General features: G+C 42.3%; 1 protein-coding gene across 1 annotated transcript in view; it reads left to right on the top strand.

Moving 5' to 3' along the window:
• The window catches only part of cndp1 (carnosine dipeptidase 1), a 10,943-nt gene extending 695 nt beyond the window's left edge, over nucleotides 1-10,248 (top strand). The window contains exons 3-12 of the mRNA XM_063198001.1: nucleotides 1,167-1,310; nucleotides 2,494-2,656; nucleotides 3,603-3,691; nucleotides 6,135-6,332; nucleotides 6,796-6,880; nucleotides 7,439-7,599; nucleotides 8,105-8,269; nucleotides 8,377-8,518; nucleotides 9,457-9,604; nucleotides 9,918-10,248. Of these exons, the coding sequence (XP_063054071.1) occupies nucleotides 1,167-1,310; nucleotides 2,494-2,656; nucleotides 3,603-3,691; nucleotides 6,135-6,332; nucleotides 6,796-6,880; nucleotides 7,439-7,599; nucleotides 8,105-8,269; nucleotides 8,377-8,518; nucleotides 9,457-9,604; nucleotides 9,918-9,987 (1,365 nt within the window). The 3' untranslated portion in view covers nucleotides 9,988-10,248. The remainder of the gene's footprint in view (nucleotides 1-1,166; nucleotides 1,311-2,493; nucleotides 2,657-3,602; nucleotides 3,692-6,134; nucleotides 6,333-6,795; nucleotides 6,881-7,438; nucleotides 7,600-8,104; nucleotides 8,270-8,376; nucleotides 8,519-9,456; nucleotides 9,605-9,917) is intronic.
• The last annotated feature ends 8,405 nt before the right edge of the window (nucleotides 10,249-18,653 follow it).

Here is an 18,653-nt window from a genome sequence, read left to right as displayed (position 1 = left end):
AAAACAATCAAAAGGTCTTCCTTTAATTTCCCTGAAAAATGTATCATATGACAATGAGCGTCAAAAGGTATTTCAACACAAGCCACAACTGTTGCCATTTCTGTCAATCAAATATCCACATTCAACAGATGGAGACGTATTTAACTTTTAAGCAGGGGTGAAAGTAGACCGGTGCGCACCAGTGTGTAGCACCGGTATAAAACTTACAGCCGGTGCACAGTACCAGTAAGAGAATACCCGAACACCCGAAATAGTCTGATATAGATCTGTAGTGCACGTTTATTTTGTTTGATTTGTTTACTGTTTGTTTGCTAGGGGGTGGTTAGCACCCGTAGGACCTGAAAACTACTTTCGCCCCTGGTTGTAGCCCCTTAATGCACGCCGTACCACCAGTGGCACGCTGTAATAGTCATTAGAAAGTTAAATACCATCATACTACAAAACTATGACATAACACAGGGCCTTTAGTGATGCACTATGACTTGGTCATTGCCACTCTGGAAACAGTAAATGTATAACGGCGTGTCTTAACGGGTTAAGTAAGTAACAATGCACATTTAAGTAAGTAAGATGCTTTGCACCAGGCGCTGAGGCAGTAGGTGTTTTTAGTAAGAAACATGTGGTTGTTTTTCGCTAACACAGTGGGTGTTTTAAAGGTGTACTGTGTAGGATTGCGGCCATATTACACAGTGCACCTTTAAAGTGATACTGTCCCATTTTTGGAAATAAGCTTATCTTACACCTCCCCTTGAGTTAAATAATAGGGTTTTTTACCATTCTCCTGTACTTTCAACTGTTCTCTAGTTATGACAGTGCAAATGTTACCTCCAAGCTAGCAGTTAACATGGAGTCCTATGAGACCAGTTAGCCGCCAGCTGGTCTCATAGGACTCAATGTTAACTGCTAGCTTGGAGGTAAAATTTGCACTGCCATACCCAGAGAACGGTTGAAAGTGCAAGAGAACGGTAAAACCCTATTATTTAACTCAAGGGGAGGTTTAAAATAAGCTTATTTCCAAAAATGGGACAGTATCACTTTAAGTATGTACTATGTGGTTGTTTTGCACCAGGCGCTGAGACTGTGGGTATTTTAAAGGTGTACTGTGTAGGATTGTGGCCACATTACACAGTGCACCTTTAAGTATGTAAGATGTTGTTTTGCACCAGGCACTGAGGCAGTGGGTTGCCGTGGAGAGCGACTCCAGCGACGTCAGCAAGAGGGCGGACCTGCACCGCATGATGGACATGACGGCTGAGAAGCTGAAAGGCTTGGGAGGCCAAGTGGAGATGGTGGACATTGGACTGCAAGAGGTCAGAGGGCAAGGGTCATGTGTAACACTAGTGTGATGCCAGATGGAACATGTGATGAAAACCATCGTACAAAACCTCAAAAATTATCGTTTTTTGGGGGCTTTTGGGAGGAAATTATCATACACGAACCAAATTGTTGTTTCAAGGCAACTAAATGAACTGAAGATATTATCGTGCATCATGTGTTTTTGAACACACCGAGGACAAAATTATGCTACAAATACAGATAATTATGGTACACCAACTGGCAACACTGAACAATATTGACTTAGCTTAGAGATTAAAGTCCTGCGTACAACTCCTCTGCTTATGCGGTGGTGGACACTTTTTCATTAACTTGTTTGGGGTTTTCTTGCCTTTATTGGATAGGACAGTTTGACAGGAGGCAGGAAAGCAATGGGAGATAAGGAGAAGGGTATTTAGAAACAACCACGGGGTGAAGTTAAGCCTGGGTCTCTGATGTTAACAGTCAGTGGTGACCTTTGCCTGATTTTCATAGACTTCAGATCACGTACGGCGATTCTGGTCTGCCCAGGACTATAACGATTAGCGTTTCCATGGCCTGGTTAACCCGCCTCCCTCGGCTTGCTACTGGTTGAAGGCAGTGCTGAAGTTTAAACCAAACATTTCTTAGCCCAATAGATTGTCTCTGCTTAAACCACGTCACTGCCTTGAACACGCCTCTACCCAGGACGGTTGGAAATGCTCAGTTGATTGGTTCCAGACAAAGTGGGTGGAGATCCCGCGGTAGCGGGATTGAGCAAGCTCCTGGCCCTACTGTGTGTAGCTGAGCCGAAGGCGTTGCGTCACCAGTAGGGCGGAGCCCGGCTATGGTGACCTAGTCCTTGGAGCCACAATTGGGGCCACAGTGCACCGCACATTTGTATACTACATGTTTTAACTTGAAAAAAAAAACTTGATACATTATCATCATCATTGCAGTATGTAATCTTTAGACTAGTCAACAATGAATTTCAGCCTAATTATTCATTCATTCATTCATTCATTCAGCATGATTAGTACATAAGTACAATGTAATTAATAATGATCACCCAATTATACTGTATGCCCCCCTCTCCCTGGCCCCAAGACAACAGGTCCGTTTGTTCCACCCTGATGGCCTTCCTGTAAATAGCATAGGCATCGAATGTTTACAGTATATCACTATTTGTATCATATCCAGCTTCCAGATGGCACAACCATTCCTCTACCAAAAGTGGTCACAGCCCAAATCGGCAAGGACTCCTCCAAGCACACGGTGTGCATTTATGGCCACGTGGATGTCCAGCCAGCTAAGAAGGAGGACGGGTGGAGCACCGAGCCCTACAACCTCACTGACATCAATGGTAAGCTTTGAAAAACTGAAAGAAAAGTCCGCAACACCAAGCTCCCGTTGCTCTTTTTTTTAATGTGACGTTTCGGGCAGCATGCCCTTCATCAGACTGGTGGCATCAAACACTGGCGTGTTTTTCTCTCTTAAATCAATGGTAAGCTTGCCTGTTTATCACCAGACTTAATCACAAGTGAGATAAGGTCTGGAGACCTGCCTACTGTTATTACTGTGGGGGGGTGTCTGGTTTACGATTGACGATGGCTGTTTATTGGGCGTTAAAAATGTGTATTGGCATACGTGGACATAGCCAATCGTGTCAGTTGAATCTATTCAAATAAACTGCAGTCATCGTCTTTCCAAGCCTCCCTGCTCTCTGATCGGAGAGAGACAGGGACCATGATCTTGTCCGTTGTCTGGGTATATAGACTCCATGTTGTCTTTCATATCTGAATGATTGTGCAAAGTAGCATGGGATTACCCAGGCTAATGGTAGGCAGGGCCACTGACAGCTGACCAGGCCTGGGACAAAGTCATCCGAAAAGCTCCCCCTCTCAATACATGTAATCTAATGACTACTGAAGACCCCATTCTGGGCCCCCTTTTCTCCCATGGCCCGGGACAACTGACCCCTTTGTTCCCTCCTGTCAGTTTCCCTGATGGTAAGCATCTTGCATTGACTACAGCTGCTAAAATAGCTGCAGCTAAAAGCAAAAGCTAATGGGGATCTAATAAAAACAAACAAAACAAATATCCAGGACCATGTTTCTCGACAGTGTCGTTGCTAACTAAGTTAGCAACTTACTTGGTTGCAATACAATTTCCCATTGGCAACTTACTAAGTTGCTAACGAGTTAGCAACGACACTGTCAAGAAAAGGGCTCCTGACATGTTGCTATGACACTGATAAACAAGCCGCCCATACCTACTACCTGTGACTTCCTGTGCCCGTGATGTAACAGGTAACCTGTACGGGAGAGGAGCGTCTGACAACAAAGCTCCAGTTCTAGCGTGGATCCATGCAGTAGAGGCCTACCAGGCGCTCAATCTGGTGAGGGGATGTATGATGAAACACTAACACCTTACTTGACACTGGTGTCATACGCATGACACGACAGTGTCATAACAGTGTCGTAACACAGTCATGGACGTGTCATAATTACCTCCGCCAAGGGTGGAGGTTATGTGATTGCCTGGGTTTGTGTGTGTGTTCGTTACGCCTGGGTTTGTGTGTTCGTTATTGTATGTTCGCTGCTATTTCGCGGCCTGCCACAAGGTGGCCGAGGTGAATTGAGCTATGACAGGGCGTGCCTGTGAGGTGGATTGATGGACAGTGACCACAGCCAGAATGTAGGCTATTACGCGCGGATTTGCTGTGCCTATGGCTGCGTAGCCTATAGCACACCAAATGATATATAATAATAATATACAATATGGCACACATATCGTTGCAGAGTGTTTGCCCTGTCAACCAAATCAGCTTTCGAGGAGTTAATTGTTCTCCGAGTGTTTCCCTGCTCAGTTGAAGTTCACGAAGGGTGGAGATAATATTAATAACGGCGAATAGTGGTATAACAGATAACGGACAGCGCCAAGGAGGGAAAGGTACCCGGTTCACTACAGGCTACATGAAAGGTTAATCAAAGTTGTGCTGCGACAGTCACCACAAAGCCAGACAGAATGCACACAGAACGCGCGGATTTCGTAGCCAATAGCACACCAAATGATATATAATAATAATGATATACAATATGGCACACATATCGTCGCAGAGTGTTTGCCCTGTCAACCAAATCAGCTTTCGCGGAGTTAATTGTTCTCCGAGTGTTTCCCTGCTCAGTTGAAGTTCACGAAGGCTGGAGATAATATTAATAACGGCGAATAGTGGTAGAATAGTGGTAGGCTATAACAGATAACAGACAGCGCCAAGGAGGGAAAGGTACCCGGTTCACTACAGGCTACATGAAAGGTTAATCAAAGTTGTGCTACAACAGTCACCACAAAGCCAGACAGAATGCACACAGAACGAGTGGATTTGCTGTGCCTGCATAGCTGAAGCCAGGTGCGTGGGTAGCCACTAGCACCAAAACATAACGTAATCACTGTAATCAATCAGGGTGAGGGTGATGCATATCGTCGCAGCTTTCGCGGAGTGTTTTCCCTGTCAACCAAATCAGCTTTCTCTCGTCTGTCCAGTTGAAGTTTGTAGCCTACACATGTAGGCTAAATGTAGTGAACCGGATCCTTGGCGCTGTTCATCAGCCTAACTGTTCACCGCCCTTTTTTTTTTTTTTTTTAATCCACCCTTCGTAGGCATATGTCGCAGTTTTCTCTGAGTTTATTGTTCTCCGAGTTTTTCCCTGTCAACAAATCACCCTTGTCTCGTCTGTCCAGTTGAAGTTTGTCAGTTAAAGCAAGCCTTTTGCTTAACAGCATGCAAAACACAGACTGGTTCTTCAAGCCTACTTTACAAATAATGAATGAATAATGAACGAGTGGAGGAATTAATAACGACGAACAGTTTAATCGTAGGTAGCAGCGCCAATGAGGGAAATTAGACCTATCCAGTTCATTACATTTAAGGTTAATCATGTTAACAGACCACAGTTAATCAAGGACATGGTAATTAGGCCCTATAAAAAAAGACAGATATAATTTAGTTACAACTTCACTGTTTAATTCTCTGACACACTAATGGTGTATAAACCCGCATAAATGACACCACATCATCACACAAATAGGCTATCCTATGTGTCTAAAAACAAACTGAACGTCCTTGGCGGAGGTCTGCACACTCTGGATGCATTTCTAGTTATGTCAATGTCATAAACATTTTATGGCTTTGCATTAAATGACATTTGCTTATTGTAAAGACAGCTCAAGCAATATGAAGTTTTCATGACCATAAAATGCTATGACACGGTTTTGACACGGTTATGGCACTGTCATGTCATGTTGATGACGCTGGCGTGTTACTGATAAAACTAGTCCTGTGACATATGATGAAGTTCGACCTTTTATTTTTCTCACTAGGTTGTTGTTGCTCTCTAGTAGTATGGCTACTTCATTGTGCTTTAGGTTGACATATTAAGAAAGTAAAATACTTCTTCAGCACTTGATATAAAGCATTATGAATGGCCTACTATCAGCTACATAGGTTGTACGTTCATAGGTGATACTGTAAAAAGAAAAAGACCAGCCTTGCTATTGGCTTCTCAATAGATCATTTCTTTCTGTGTTTATCCTTTTATTTTTGCTATCGGTTTCTCATTAGATGATTTCTTTCTGCGACTTTTGTTTTGGCTTGACACGTATATACGGCATTATAAATGGCCTACTATCAGCTACATAGGTTGTAGCCTACGTTCATAGATGATATTGTAAAAACAGACCAGTCGTGCTATTGGCTTCTCATTACATTATTTCTTTCTGCGCTTATAATTTTTTAAACGCTGTGACTTTTGGCTTGTCACGCACCCCCAACCCCACACTAGGACCTGCCCGTGAATGTCAAGTTCATCATAGAGGGCATGGAGGAGACTGGCTCTAACGGTCTGGACTCCATGATCATCGCCAAACGGGACTCGTTCTTCTCGGACGTGGACTACATCATCATCTCAGACTGCGGTTGGCTGAGTCGGAGACCCGCTCTCACCTACGGCACCAGAGGAAACTGCTACTTCTTTGCTGAGGTAAAACTTTACTAAAAAATGTGTAGAGGAAAAAAAAAACAAGTTGAAGAGAGGTGATCTGAGGTAATCCGAAGCACACTTACAAGCCTGTCCTTGTCAATAAAGGTCTATTAGGTGTACTTCAACGTGCCTGAGATCATCTCTTTTCAACTGATAAATTGTTAAATTTGTTGTTTGTAATTGTAAATGTGTTATTGCTAAAAAATGTTCACAGCCAGGGCTGTGTTTCCCAAAAAGCCTTAGGTGGTATTTAAGCCCCATCAACAATATTACAGATATAGGTCTCATATCATCTACACAAATAAAAAATTGAAATACTTGAAATTGAATGGTGGTCATTGGTCAATATTCATGTAAAAGGGCAAGACTGTGAAAGAGCAATGCAGTCATGATTGTAAACACTGTTGGGGTAATCAAGTTAAAAAAAAAAGTTTATAAAATCTCTGCCTGCTTACTTCTTTAGGTCGAGGGACCCAAGCAGGATCTGCACTCTGGAGTGTATGGAGGCACTGTGATTGAGCCCATGACAGACTTAATTGGCATCTTAGGTAAGCACTAGAAAGATTACTCACTCTGATTGAAATAAATGGAATGAATAACTTTCCTCTCCAGGTCGAACTGACTTCAGATTGTCAAATAAAAGGAAGGTTCTGGGGCAACTCTGCTTTTTAATCTTTTAAAAAAATATTTTTGCCATGTTACAAAATAGAAAAGGACTAAATAGCAGAGTTGCTTCATGATCTTGTTGATGTTTAACCCATTAAGACACAGCGTTGCAAATTTGCTGTTACCAGAATGGCAATGACCGAGTCGTAGTGCATTACTAAAGGCCCTGTGTTATGTCATGGTATTGTAGTACTATTGTAGTTATCTTTTCAACAACTATAACAGCGTGCCACTGGAGGTACGGTGTGCATTAAGGGCTGCCCTTTTCCCTTGAAGAACATCTGTGCTACACAAGTGTCTGAGACCCAAGGCAGCGAATTGAATTCAGATTGCACAACAATTAATCAATTAATCAATTAATGTTGTGAAAAAAGTGTTAATTTACTCACATGTCTTCGTTAACGTGTACCGTATATCAATCCCCATTGTTTTGTCTTCAGATTCCCTCATCACCCCTGGTGGAAGAATCCTTGTTCCAGGGATCCGAGAAGCAGTGGCCCCCTTCTCTGATGAGGAATGGAAGATGTATCAGGACATCGAGTTTGATGTGGAGGCCTACAAATCCAAGATTGGCGTTAGTGAACTGATGTATAACAACAAGGTGATTTATTGAATCTCATTGTTCTCTATTTTGGACCTTGTACAGTCTGAAATTAGTCTGGACGCACAGGGAACAAAAAGCAATAAAATTACAAAACCTTAAACTGGTTATATAATCAGTACAATACAGTTTAATAAACAGTACAACATGTATTGTATAATGTCAATAAAGCTCTTTAGTGAGGGATGGTTTACATCTCAAATAACAGCCTATTGGTTAGGCCTTATGGGCTGCCCAGTAGTACACTGCACTGGAAAGAGGAATTAATACTTTTAAAAACACATTTTGAGGAACTCCTTACTAAAGTTAAAAAGCCTTTATTAAACTGGAGTTTAGGAATGTAAGGAGTAAGGAGTGCCTCAAAAGTTGTTTTTTATCTCTTCATGGCTGATTAGACACCCAAGTTTTTTGAATAGCAACTTGGGTAAGTGACGCAGTGAAGGATTCCCTTTTCTCTTTTTGCCTACAAAATAAAACTGTTTGCATCTGCTGTAACTCTTGTCAGGTTGACCTGCTGTCTCACCGCTGGCGCCATCCCACCGTGTCCATCCATGGCATCGAGGGGGCCTTCTCAGCCTCAGGCTCCAAGACCGTCATTCCTGCCAAGGTCACCGGCAAATTCTCCATCCGCCAAGTCCCTGATATGGACCCTGCCACCGTCAAAAAACAGGCATGGAGAGAGAGACACAAACCTACACTGCCTTACAAATTAGACACATTTCAGCCATTTAAGTGACAATGTCTTTACACATTTCTACACGTTCTGTTTTGTTTTAGGTGACAGATTACTTGCAGTCTGTGTTTGCCCGGAGGAAGAGCCCCAACAAGTTGAAGGTGTCGATGATCATCGGGGCGAAACCCTGGCTGGCCGACATCAATCATCCCCTCTATGAGGCAGGAAAGGCTGCAGTGAAGAGAGGTAGGACGGGGGAACTGGTTTGCAATGGACTGACCAAGGGACCGACTGACATAGTGTCATACTGTAGCTATATGCAGAATCACTGCAGTGGACCAAAAAATGTCAGTGCACTAGGGATGCAAATTATCGATTCATTCATTAATCATTAGTTGATAGTCTTATCGATCGACTTACGATTAATTGATAAGCGGCGTTTTCCCCCTGAAATCTCGATGTTTCTCGGAAAAACAATTCTTTAATCCAAAGGTGATTTAAATATGCCCACTATTCACACCGCTCTTCACACACACTCTTCACATGCCCATTTCACCTGGGTCTCTTGTCAGTTGAATTGTCGATTAATTGCGATTAATGTTTTTTAATCGATTAAATCATTGATCGATTAAAGTCGATTAATCGATGAATCGTTTCCATCCCTACAGTGCACTGTTGCATCATGTACTTACGATACAAATTTACGTCACAAATTTACCCTAGCTTCTCCTGAAAACAAGCCCTTCGTAATACAGCTGTGGCCTATTGGCCTTAAGATCAGGGGGCTGCAGGTTTGAATCCCACCCTCACCTCCCCCTACACCTCCATCCATGACTGAAGTGCCCTTGAGCCATATATATGAACACTAGATGCCACATTCAGCCTTTTGCCATGGCCCAACCTTGCCTCCCGTTCTCTAGGCCCGTTATATTGATATTTTTCATATTTTACTGCCACCTACAGGGTAATTTGTGTATCACATGATCACCGTTTAATGGCAGCAATATACCGGGCAAAAATGGCAGAGATCTGACTTGAGGTATTCACTCTAATACAATGGAGGAGTCGCCTTCAGGGACTGTAACCAATACCCTGTAAAATAACTGCAGGCCTAAGTTGATCTGGATAAAAGTGTCAGCTCAGTGTAATGTAACGTAATGTAATGTAATATGCCTGACCTGTAGTTTTCCAGATGGAACCAGATTTGATCCGTGAGGGAGGAACCATCCCAATCGCCAAAACCTTCCAGGACGTGACGGGGAAGAGCATCATCATGCTTCCCATTGGGGGCTTTGACGATGGCCTCCACTCCCAGAACGAGAAAATGAGCAGGTACTGTGTCTACTCTCCTCTACTCTAGTCGATTTAACAGTTTCATGCAGAGCCTGTTCAATTGTATAGGCCTGTTGTAACTGAAATGGTAATAACCATGTCTTAATATGATACTTAAGACTATTGGTAATGTCAAAGCCATGCTGTTAGTGTGAATTTGAGCGTTTTACAGCAAACACTGTGTTGAATCATTAACTACCCAATCTACATGAGAGGGCCATGTGATATCAATTCTTAGCATTCACACTATGTTCTGAAAATTACGGCATGGCTGTGAGCATAAAAACGGTTTCATTGAGAATTTCTTTTGCAGGTACAACTACATTGAAGGGACAAAACTGTTCATCTCCTACCTTCATGAGGTCGCAGAGATCAAGGCGTGACCATCTTGACTACACTAGCTACCAGTGTCCATTTTATATTCAGTCGAGAGTCGAGATACCACACAACTGTTATCCCCACCATAGTTAGAAGCATGGTTAATAATCAATTGGATTTTTACCAAGAGGCATCATTGTTGAAGGGATTATTTGTGTTTGGGCCTTTATCTTCTATGTATGTTTCTCCCTTGATGTGCATGTAGATACAACAGCCCCACCAATAAAGAAAAGACGATGCGATACCTTTAAAGTTCAAGAAAGAAAATACAGAGTAATCATTGATGAATGTTTTTTTTTATGTAATGTAATAATAATGATGAATAACACATGTGGTAATATAATTGTGTTTTATGATTAGGCAACACAAAATTGTAGCTGAACATATTTCTGGGCTGGGCTGGACATTTCTCTCTTTTTATCTGGCTATTTATTGGTCCTGTTCCCAGGTCAGTCGTTTGGATGTGCGAGCTTTTACCTACAAATTGAACTATGAAATATTTCTACTGAAATATTTCCTCATCATACTGTGTCTGGTGTTATAGCATTATGCTTTTAGTCATAATGCCCACTGTTTAATTGGGATTGGTCCAAGATTTGTGTTGGCTATGCACACTGGATTGACGAGAGAAGGTGCACTGACTAGGGCCGCTGACAGCTTTGGCTGGGCCTGGGACAATGTCTTCTGAAAGGGCCCCCCTACCCTATACATACAATGTAATGAGAAACCAATTCTGGGCCCTGTCTGTCCCCGGACAACTGTCCCCTTTGTCTCCCCCTGTCATCTGCCCTGGCACTGACTGTGATTGAAACAGCCATATGGGGAAAAAAACATGGCTGAGCAACACGTATAGCCAAAGCCATCAGGTCATTTCAGCCTTTCAAGTAATTACATTAGTACAACATGAATCACATGGTTAATCAAGAACCAGTCTGAGTTATATCTTCACTGAACACAGATACAGCACGTATGATGATGTCAATTTTTTTAGTAAACCTGTGATTTTTCCTCCCCGACGAAAAAAAACCAATCGAAAACACCCCCCCCCAAAATCATCATCAACCTTCACTTCTCTTAACAAGTTCATCTGCATACCAATGACTAATGGGCTTTAATGAAAAATGAGCTGTTGGGGGGAATGCCACCATCTATGTCAAATACCCGTAACTGAGATGAATTAACCATAATTACGGGCAGGGTAAACAATGTCCCGGACACCCGCGCTCCATTTATCACCCGGGAGACCTGTCCACATGTCAATTAGAAATGCGACTTGTTAAATGCGTCTTTGAGTGGCTCGGACTGGTCAGGGCCGTCTCGGCAGGCAAGGTGATTAATCTCTGACCATCCATCAGTGCGGACGGCCAGACGCACCCTGGCATATTCATCTGCAGAGGGCACCATGCACCAGCCAATATGGCAGGCCGGGAGGGAGGGAGGGACGGACGAGATGGACGACAGGACCCACAAGGTAGGGTGTGGAGAGAGAGACCAGGGTGACTTGAAGAACAGCCACATTGGGAATCAATTGGCAAGGAGGCAGGAGAATTTTGTCAAGCCTTTAAAAAAAAAAAAAAAAATGTTTATGCTTTTTGCCTACTAGAAACTTTCTAATGAAGGCAATCCACTTCCTTTTCTGAAGGTGGCCTTGGCTTTGGATAAAAGTTGATACTGATACTTTTCATCAAAATAATCTTTGCTTGCTACATTGGTAATTCACTAATATGTTTTAGGTATGTAAGGCCTTTTGTTATTGTTATTATCTTTATTACTATTATTATTATACATATATGCAATGGGTGCAGGTGTGCACTAGCATGATGGCAGGGATGTTTGGGGGGGGGGGGCTCTCTCTCTCTGTGTGTGTGTGTGTGTGTGTGTGTGTGTGTGTGTGTGTGTGTGTGTGTGTGTGTGTGTGTCGGGGGGTGGGCATTGGGAATTAATTAGCTAAGGACAAAGGAGCCAAAGACTTTTGTCAGCCTTTCAAAATGGTGTTGTAGAGGCTTGAAACTTCAAACTGCTTGCCAAATTTGGAATTCTCTAAACATGTTTTCCTAGGTATGTAAGGGCTTTTTATTATTATTATTATTATTATTATTATTACTATTATTAGAGTTCAGGGTGACCTGAAGAACATTGGGAAGAAGAACATTGGGAATAAATCGCCAAAGGAGCAAGAAACTTTTGTCAGCCTTTCACAGTAATGTTGTAGAGGCTTGAAACTTTCCAATACAGGTGGCAAACTCCTCTTTCCTCCTCTGAAGGTGGCCTTGGCTTCAGTTAAAGGTTCACTGACACTTTTCATGAAAATAATCTTTGCTTGCTACAACAACAAGACAACAAGACAACAAGACAACAAGACAACAACCTCCTGCTGAATGTCAACAAGACCAAGGAGATTGTTGTCAACTTCCAAAGGGTCCAAAAACAACTGCCACCACTGACCATCGACGGCGATGCTGTGGAGAGAGTGAGCAGCACCAAGTTCCTTGGAGTGCACATCAGCGACGACCTCTCTTGGACCACCAACACTACATCACTGGCGAAGAAGGCCCATCAGCGTCTCTACTTCCTGCGCAAACTAAAGAAGGCAAGTGCTACACCCTCCATCATGACAACATTCTACAGAGGAACCATAGAGAGCGTCGTGTCCAACTGCATCACAGTGTGGGGAGGAAGCTGCACGGAGAAAAACAGGAAGACACTCCAGCGTGTTGTGAACACAGCGAAGAAGATCATTGGAGTACCACTCCCCTCCCTGCAGGACATTTACACCACACGCCTCACCCGGAAAGCACTGATGATCATCAAAGACACAAGCCACCCTGCACACAAACTGTTCAGCCTCCTGCCCTCTGGAAAGAGGTACAGGCGCCTCCGTTCCCGTACCACCAGGCTGGCGAGCAGCACAATGCACCAAGCGATCAAGATGCTGAACACTCAACCCACTCTCCCTCCACTGTCAGCCTCTAGCCAGCAAGGCCACTGACAACATCCCCCCCCCATCCCCCACCACCATATCTGCGACTGAACATTCCACCTGCACTACTATACTTGTGACTGAACTTTCAACCTGCACTAACTCAAAACATGCACACACACACACACACACACACACACACACACACACACACACACACACACACACACACACACAAGCACACTGCACTTTCTGCACTAAACTCAAACATACACACACTGACACACACACACACACACACACACACACACACACACACACACACACGAACACACACACAGACGCACACCGCACCTTCTACCTGCACTAAACACATACACACACATACACACACACACACACACACACACACACACACACACACACACACACACACACACACACACACACACACACACACACACACACACACACACACACACTGCTGCTGGTGTACTTGACAGACCTTTTTAATATTTATTTTTCTTCAAATGCTACTATTACCATGTCAGAACGCTATAAAGGACTTTTTTAGGAAAAGCACAAAAGCACAACAATACCTCTTAATGTATGTCCTCTACAAGTCTTCTGTTGTCCAGTCTTGCACTTTAAATGTCTGTATGAATGAGCACTGTCTATGTCCATACTGTCTTAAGTCCATGTATAAGTACTGTCTATGTCTATACTGTCTATGTCCTTACCTAGATTAGTCTATGTCTGTATGGGAAAGCAAGAAATGTAATTTCAAATTCTTTGTATGACCAGTGCATGTAAAGAAATTGACAATAAAACCTACTTGACTTGACAACCCTATTGCTACCGTGGCTGAACTTCATTGAACACATGTTATTAGGTATGCAAGGGGGCTTATACAGCTATTAGAATATTAGTAAATATAATTGTAGTTAGGCCTATTATAATCCAAATATACATACGTAAGTACAGGCATACAGGAGGAGATAACTTATGGGCATGGGAAGAGAAAGCATGATTGATAGGATGTTCATTATTTTGATGGGTCCAATGCCAGCAATACCCAAAGGGATCGAGGTCTCTCATAGGCCTACAATTATTACATACCGTATAAAAATAAAAAATTTTTTAGACTGACAGGTCCAGTTGACAAAGTAGCTGAACACAAAGATGTTTTAAAAGTTAGGAAAAGATGATGTCATATACTGTATGTTTAAATAACAGTGACATTTAAAAAAACCCTAAGTTTCAGTTTGAAATGTAAGACCCAGTGATAAAAGTAGCCTACCTTACATATCTCAGTGTTCATGCTCCACATCTGTTTTGGCCTGTTCTCAAACTTGTCCTTTCACATTATTTTTTCTTCACTATTAATTTTCAAGTGCTCCTTTGCCAATTGTTTAATTTTTGTATGTTCATGAAAGGCTTGTTTCAAGTGTTCCTTTCCTATGTTTTTGTATTGTATGTTCATGAAGGTTTTGCTCATGAAAGGTATGGCCTATGGTGGAGGGGCCATCTGATCTTGTAGATGTGCTCTGCCATGCCAAGGAGTCTGGTTCTTTGGTGTTGCGGTCAGGACCACAATGTGGCACCCAGAAGACCCGGGTTTGAGTCTTGGCAAGGCAACTGCACCCATTCAGTGTCAGAAGTAAGATGACTTGCAGTGAGGCCACAGGAGGAATACCCAGCTGCGTGAACCACACGATGGATCTCGGGGGTGGATATCAGTGACCCTGTGGATTGTGGGACCACAGACCTGTATTAACCTAGACTGGCAATGCCCCTCGAAATTTTCGGATTTCTCAGAGCCTCAGAATCGTAGTCTGCCATCTTGGTGGAGACTCCCGTAATTACGTAATGACGTCATGCACCGATGGGGTTTTTAAAAAATATTTTTTTTGCAACACTGGTTCACTAGTTAAGTTGGGTCAGGCCATGTGTAAACGTCTTTAGAACAATAGCTCTAGTATAAATTAATGTTCTAGAAAAGTCTCGCTCTCAAGTGGCTCCTTATTTTCACAGCTGCAATGTGCTGTGCCGTGTTGTTGCTAGGTTACCTTCAGCGTCCTTGGGGGGGGGGGGGTATTAATAATAGCACAGTTACCGGTAGCTTCACTGAAAACGTACGGCTTATTTAAGAAATATACGTACCTATATACACAGTTGTCATTACATCTGAGTTAGGTACATAAAATAAGCTTTACACACGTAAGCATGGCCGATTCAGTGTCACAAATATCCACAAACCTGCATAAGCGGCAACGAAAACAGTCGGCTTCAGGGTTGCCAGATAATACTGATTATTTTCGTCCATTTTTACCCACAGACCGCTTTCCTCAACGGCCCCGATTGGGCGGGAAACCGCCCGATCTGGCAAGACCGCTCAGCTTCAGGCTCTCTAATAAAACGTTTGGAGGTAGTGAGGGTTATTTCATTAGTGGAGTGAGAATTTAGACGTTACGACTTGTCAAAATCTTACAAAAAATGATTGAAACCCACTTTGATAACGTTGTAATCACCGTTTGAAATCGTATGCATTCCTATGGGTCACAGCTGCGATAGTCTCCACTAGGCGGGGCTACGTCTGTGGGAGGCGCCCACAGGGCGCGAAAAAGGCAAAGATGGCTGCGCCCAGTCAATCCGAAACTGGCTAGAACCGCCCATTGCCAGTCTAGGTTAATACAGGTCTGTGTGTGGGACATCCTGGATGGGAGAAGTAGAGGAACGTGGACTCTCCAGGCCTAGTGTGAAATGTAAATAGCATTTCCCAAAGTGGTGGGCAGTGTGATGGAATGACCATAGGGTGGGTGTGCTCTGCTTACTATGCAAAGGAGCCTGGCTCTGTGGTGTGGCAGTCAAAGCCAGAGGTTGATGCCCAGGTCCGAATCCTGGTGGGGGAACTCCACTGCCCTTTGCTACATGGTCCTACCCCCACTTTATGCCCTTTTAATTAAATTATTTAACTTGCTATGACATAATTTGCCCACATTGGCTATAGATGTGCACTATGCCACCACTTGTGGGGCCTGGTGAGTTTGATGAAGGGAAGAGAAATCAGATCATCTCGGTTACATGTGGCGTGACGTGACCCGGATGGAATTGGGGGCGGGGTGGGGTGTGATGGATAAGCCAAAGCCCCAAAGTCTCATAACCTATACACCGGGGGCGTAAAGTATACCCCCGTGAGGCAGGGGGGCCCATACAAGGCAGGGGGCCCACATGGGCCCTTGACTTGAAGAAGCGGGGCCCCTCCACATGATATTAGGCCCTCTTTTATAGTTTGGGGGCCCTTTCTTGGTAGCTTGCAGGGGGGCCTGAAGTACTTGCGTTACGTCAGTGCTATACACCTTTAGCTCAGTGGTATCGTGCTGTGCCTGTGTCTCCTATGTCAAAATGGAGAGTCAACTCGTATGGTTCAATCCCCGAATGGCGAACTAGCGCAGATTCCTTGGTTACACAAGAGTCAATCTTCACAGTTAACTAGTAGGCTACCCTATTTGTGATTGTGGCAGCCAATTGTTGGGACATTCCAGGATTTTGGTACATTTCAGGGGTGAAAATTTCTGAAAATTTGATCTTCAATTTGATATTTTTTGGTCATATATTTATTAACTACAGGTAATATACTATCAAGAAGTTTGATTCGTCAAGCTCAGGTATCAAATATTTTTTTCAATGTAATAATCAATGTAATAAAAATACAACAGTAACAGGGTTGCGAGGAACAGGGTTGCAAATCTAGGCTAAGTTGTGGTTTACCCCAGGAACAGATGCTAACTGTAAAATTAATCTATGTGTACAAGATCAATGACAAACATGGTTATATAAATATATAAAGTAAATTTTGACTCTACTCAATGTTAGTCTTACAATATGAGTAACAGGGTTGCGTTCACCGAGTGACGCACACAACTTGGACAAACATATTTGGGGGAAAAACCTAAAAAAATGTTAGAGAATTCACCCTTGGTCTTGCCATGTGGGCAGAAAATGTCCTTGTAATGAAACTTCCTTTGTGACAGTAGGCAAATGTTTTTAACTCTTTCCCTGCCAGGTAAAATTCCCTATGGTAACAGGGTTGCGAGCATGTTGTGGGACACAACTTAAAAGCATAAAAACTGTAACAGGCAATACAATGTAGACCAAAGACGTTATTTACATAAGTAAAGGAGATGCATATCAACAACATACAAGATGAAGTAATTTATTTAGAGCTTATTTTCATTGTGAAATTTGGCAAAGGAGTTAGTAACCCCAATTTGTGGGACAAGAGAAAACGGCCATTTTTTGGGGTGTTCCAAAGATATTTGGCCTTTTGAATAATATTTAAGGAGCTTATTTTTCCACCAAACTTTACAATTTGTCTTATAACAAGTACATTGTTCACAAAAAATAGTAATTCAGATATTTTGGAAATGTACATTTGATATGTAAGTGGTGGGACAGGAAATGTACCAATATCCTGGAATGTATAGTTAGATTACTCCATTCTAATGGTGAAATTAAATCTGATTACAAAAACATGCAAACGTTAAATAATTAAACCAATGTGCATGAATAAAGAATTAATTCTGATATTCATTTAGCCCACCTACTACCTAGAGGAGCAATACTGCCATCATCAACTTATTATAGGCTATCAACTTACTATTCAGCAGGACTACAACTCTGCCCTGCTAAGGCAAAAGGCAGTAACTTCAAATTTTTCAAAAATGAGTTTTTGTCATATTTGCAATAATAAGCATCAGTTTTATCATGTGAACAAACATGGAGTTTGAAATCAGTTGTTTTGAGGGTAAAAAAAAGGTGTAAAGTAAAACAAGCTGAAAATCCTTTGGGTAAACTAAGGCAGAAGACAGTAACTTCAGTTACTGCTTTTTGCCTTCTGCTCTGGACCTGCAGAATTCTGGAACTCTGATGTTCCAAACTGAGGCAGAACACAGTAACTTCAGTTACTGTTCATCTGTTAACAGTTAAAACTCCTTCTTTACATTTCAGTCATGTAAATAATCAAAAAAATATAAAATGAAACTATTATATTATGAAACATGATCAGCCTGCTAGGAAATGTGTGTAACTATTATTTGAGGTAGTATGAAATACAAATACACACACAAAACCCATTTATAATTATATTATTATTATTAACAATTTATATGTTAATAAACATGACATTTTGTCATAATGACTCTAATAGTGTGTATATTGCTTAAATTATATGTGAAAGTTGTATTTGTTGCTTATTATTTAGATTTAAAATGGAAGTTACTGTCTTCTGCCTGACATGTACCTGTCAAAATTGTCATTGTCATTCTTGATGTGGCCTATTTCCCTAGAAGAGTAGATAGCCTAGGCCTACTTCTTGAAAGACCATGCCTTTACACAAGCACTTGACCACTGGCTCCAAAGAAGGGTATGTCATCATAATCTCATTTTTGTAATAGCCTATGTGTGTGTGTGTGTGTGTGTGTGTGTGTGTGTGTGTGTGTGTGTGTGTGTGTATGTTGAGTTGACAGGCCTGCCAGATGACAGTTCCGTCAACACCCAGGCAGCTACTGTTTAAAAGTCATCGACAGTATTTACGTTTTACTTAATACACCGAAATATTAACAGTGTGTCCCACATCAACACAGATTAATGCTTATGTAAAAGTGATGCAATCTTCCCTTGTAGCTAACTGGACCGTTAACAAATCGGCTAAATGTCAACCTTCTGAATTTCGTTCACAGCTGCTGGATT

Source organism: Engraulis encrasicolus, chromosome 5 (assembly GCF_034702125.1).
Source record: "Engraulis encrasicolus isolate BLACKSEA-1 chromosome 5, IST_EnEncr_1.0, whole genome shotgun sequence".
In the NCBI taxonomy this organism is placed as follows: Eukaryota; Metazoa; Chordata; class Actinopteri; order Clupeiformes; family Engraulidae; genus Engraulis; species Engraulis encrasicolus.
This window is presented reverse-complemented; position numbering and strand designations above follow the sequence as displayed.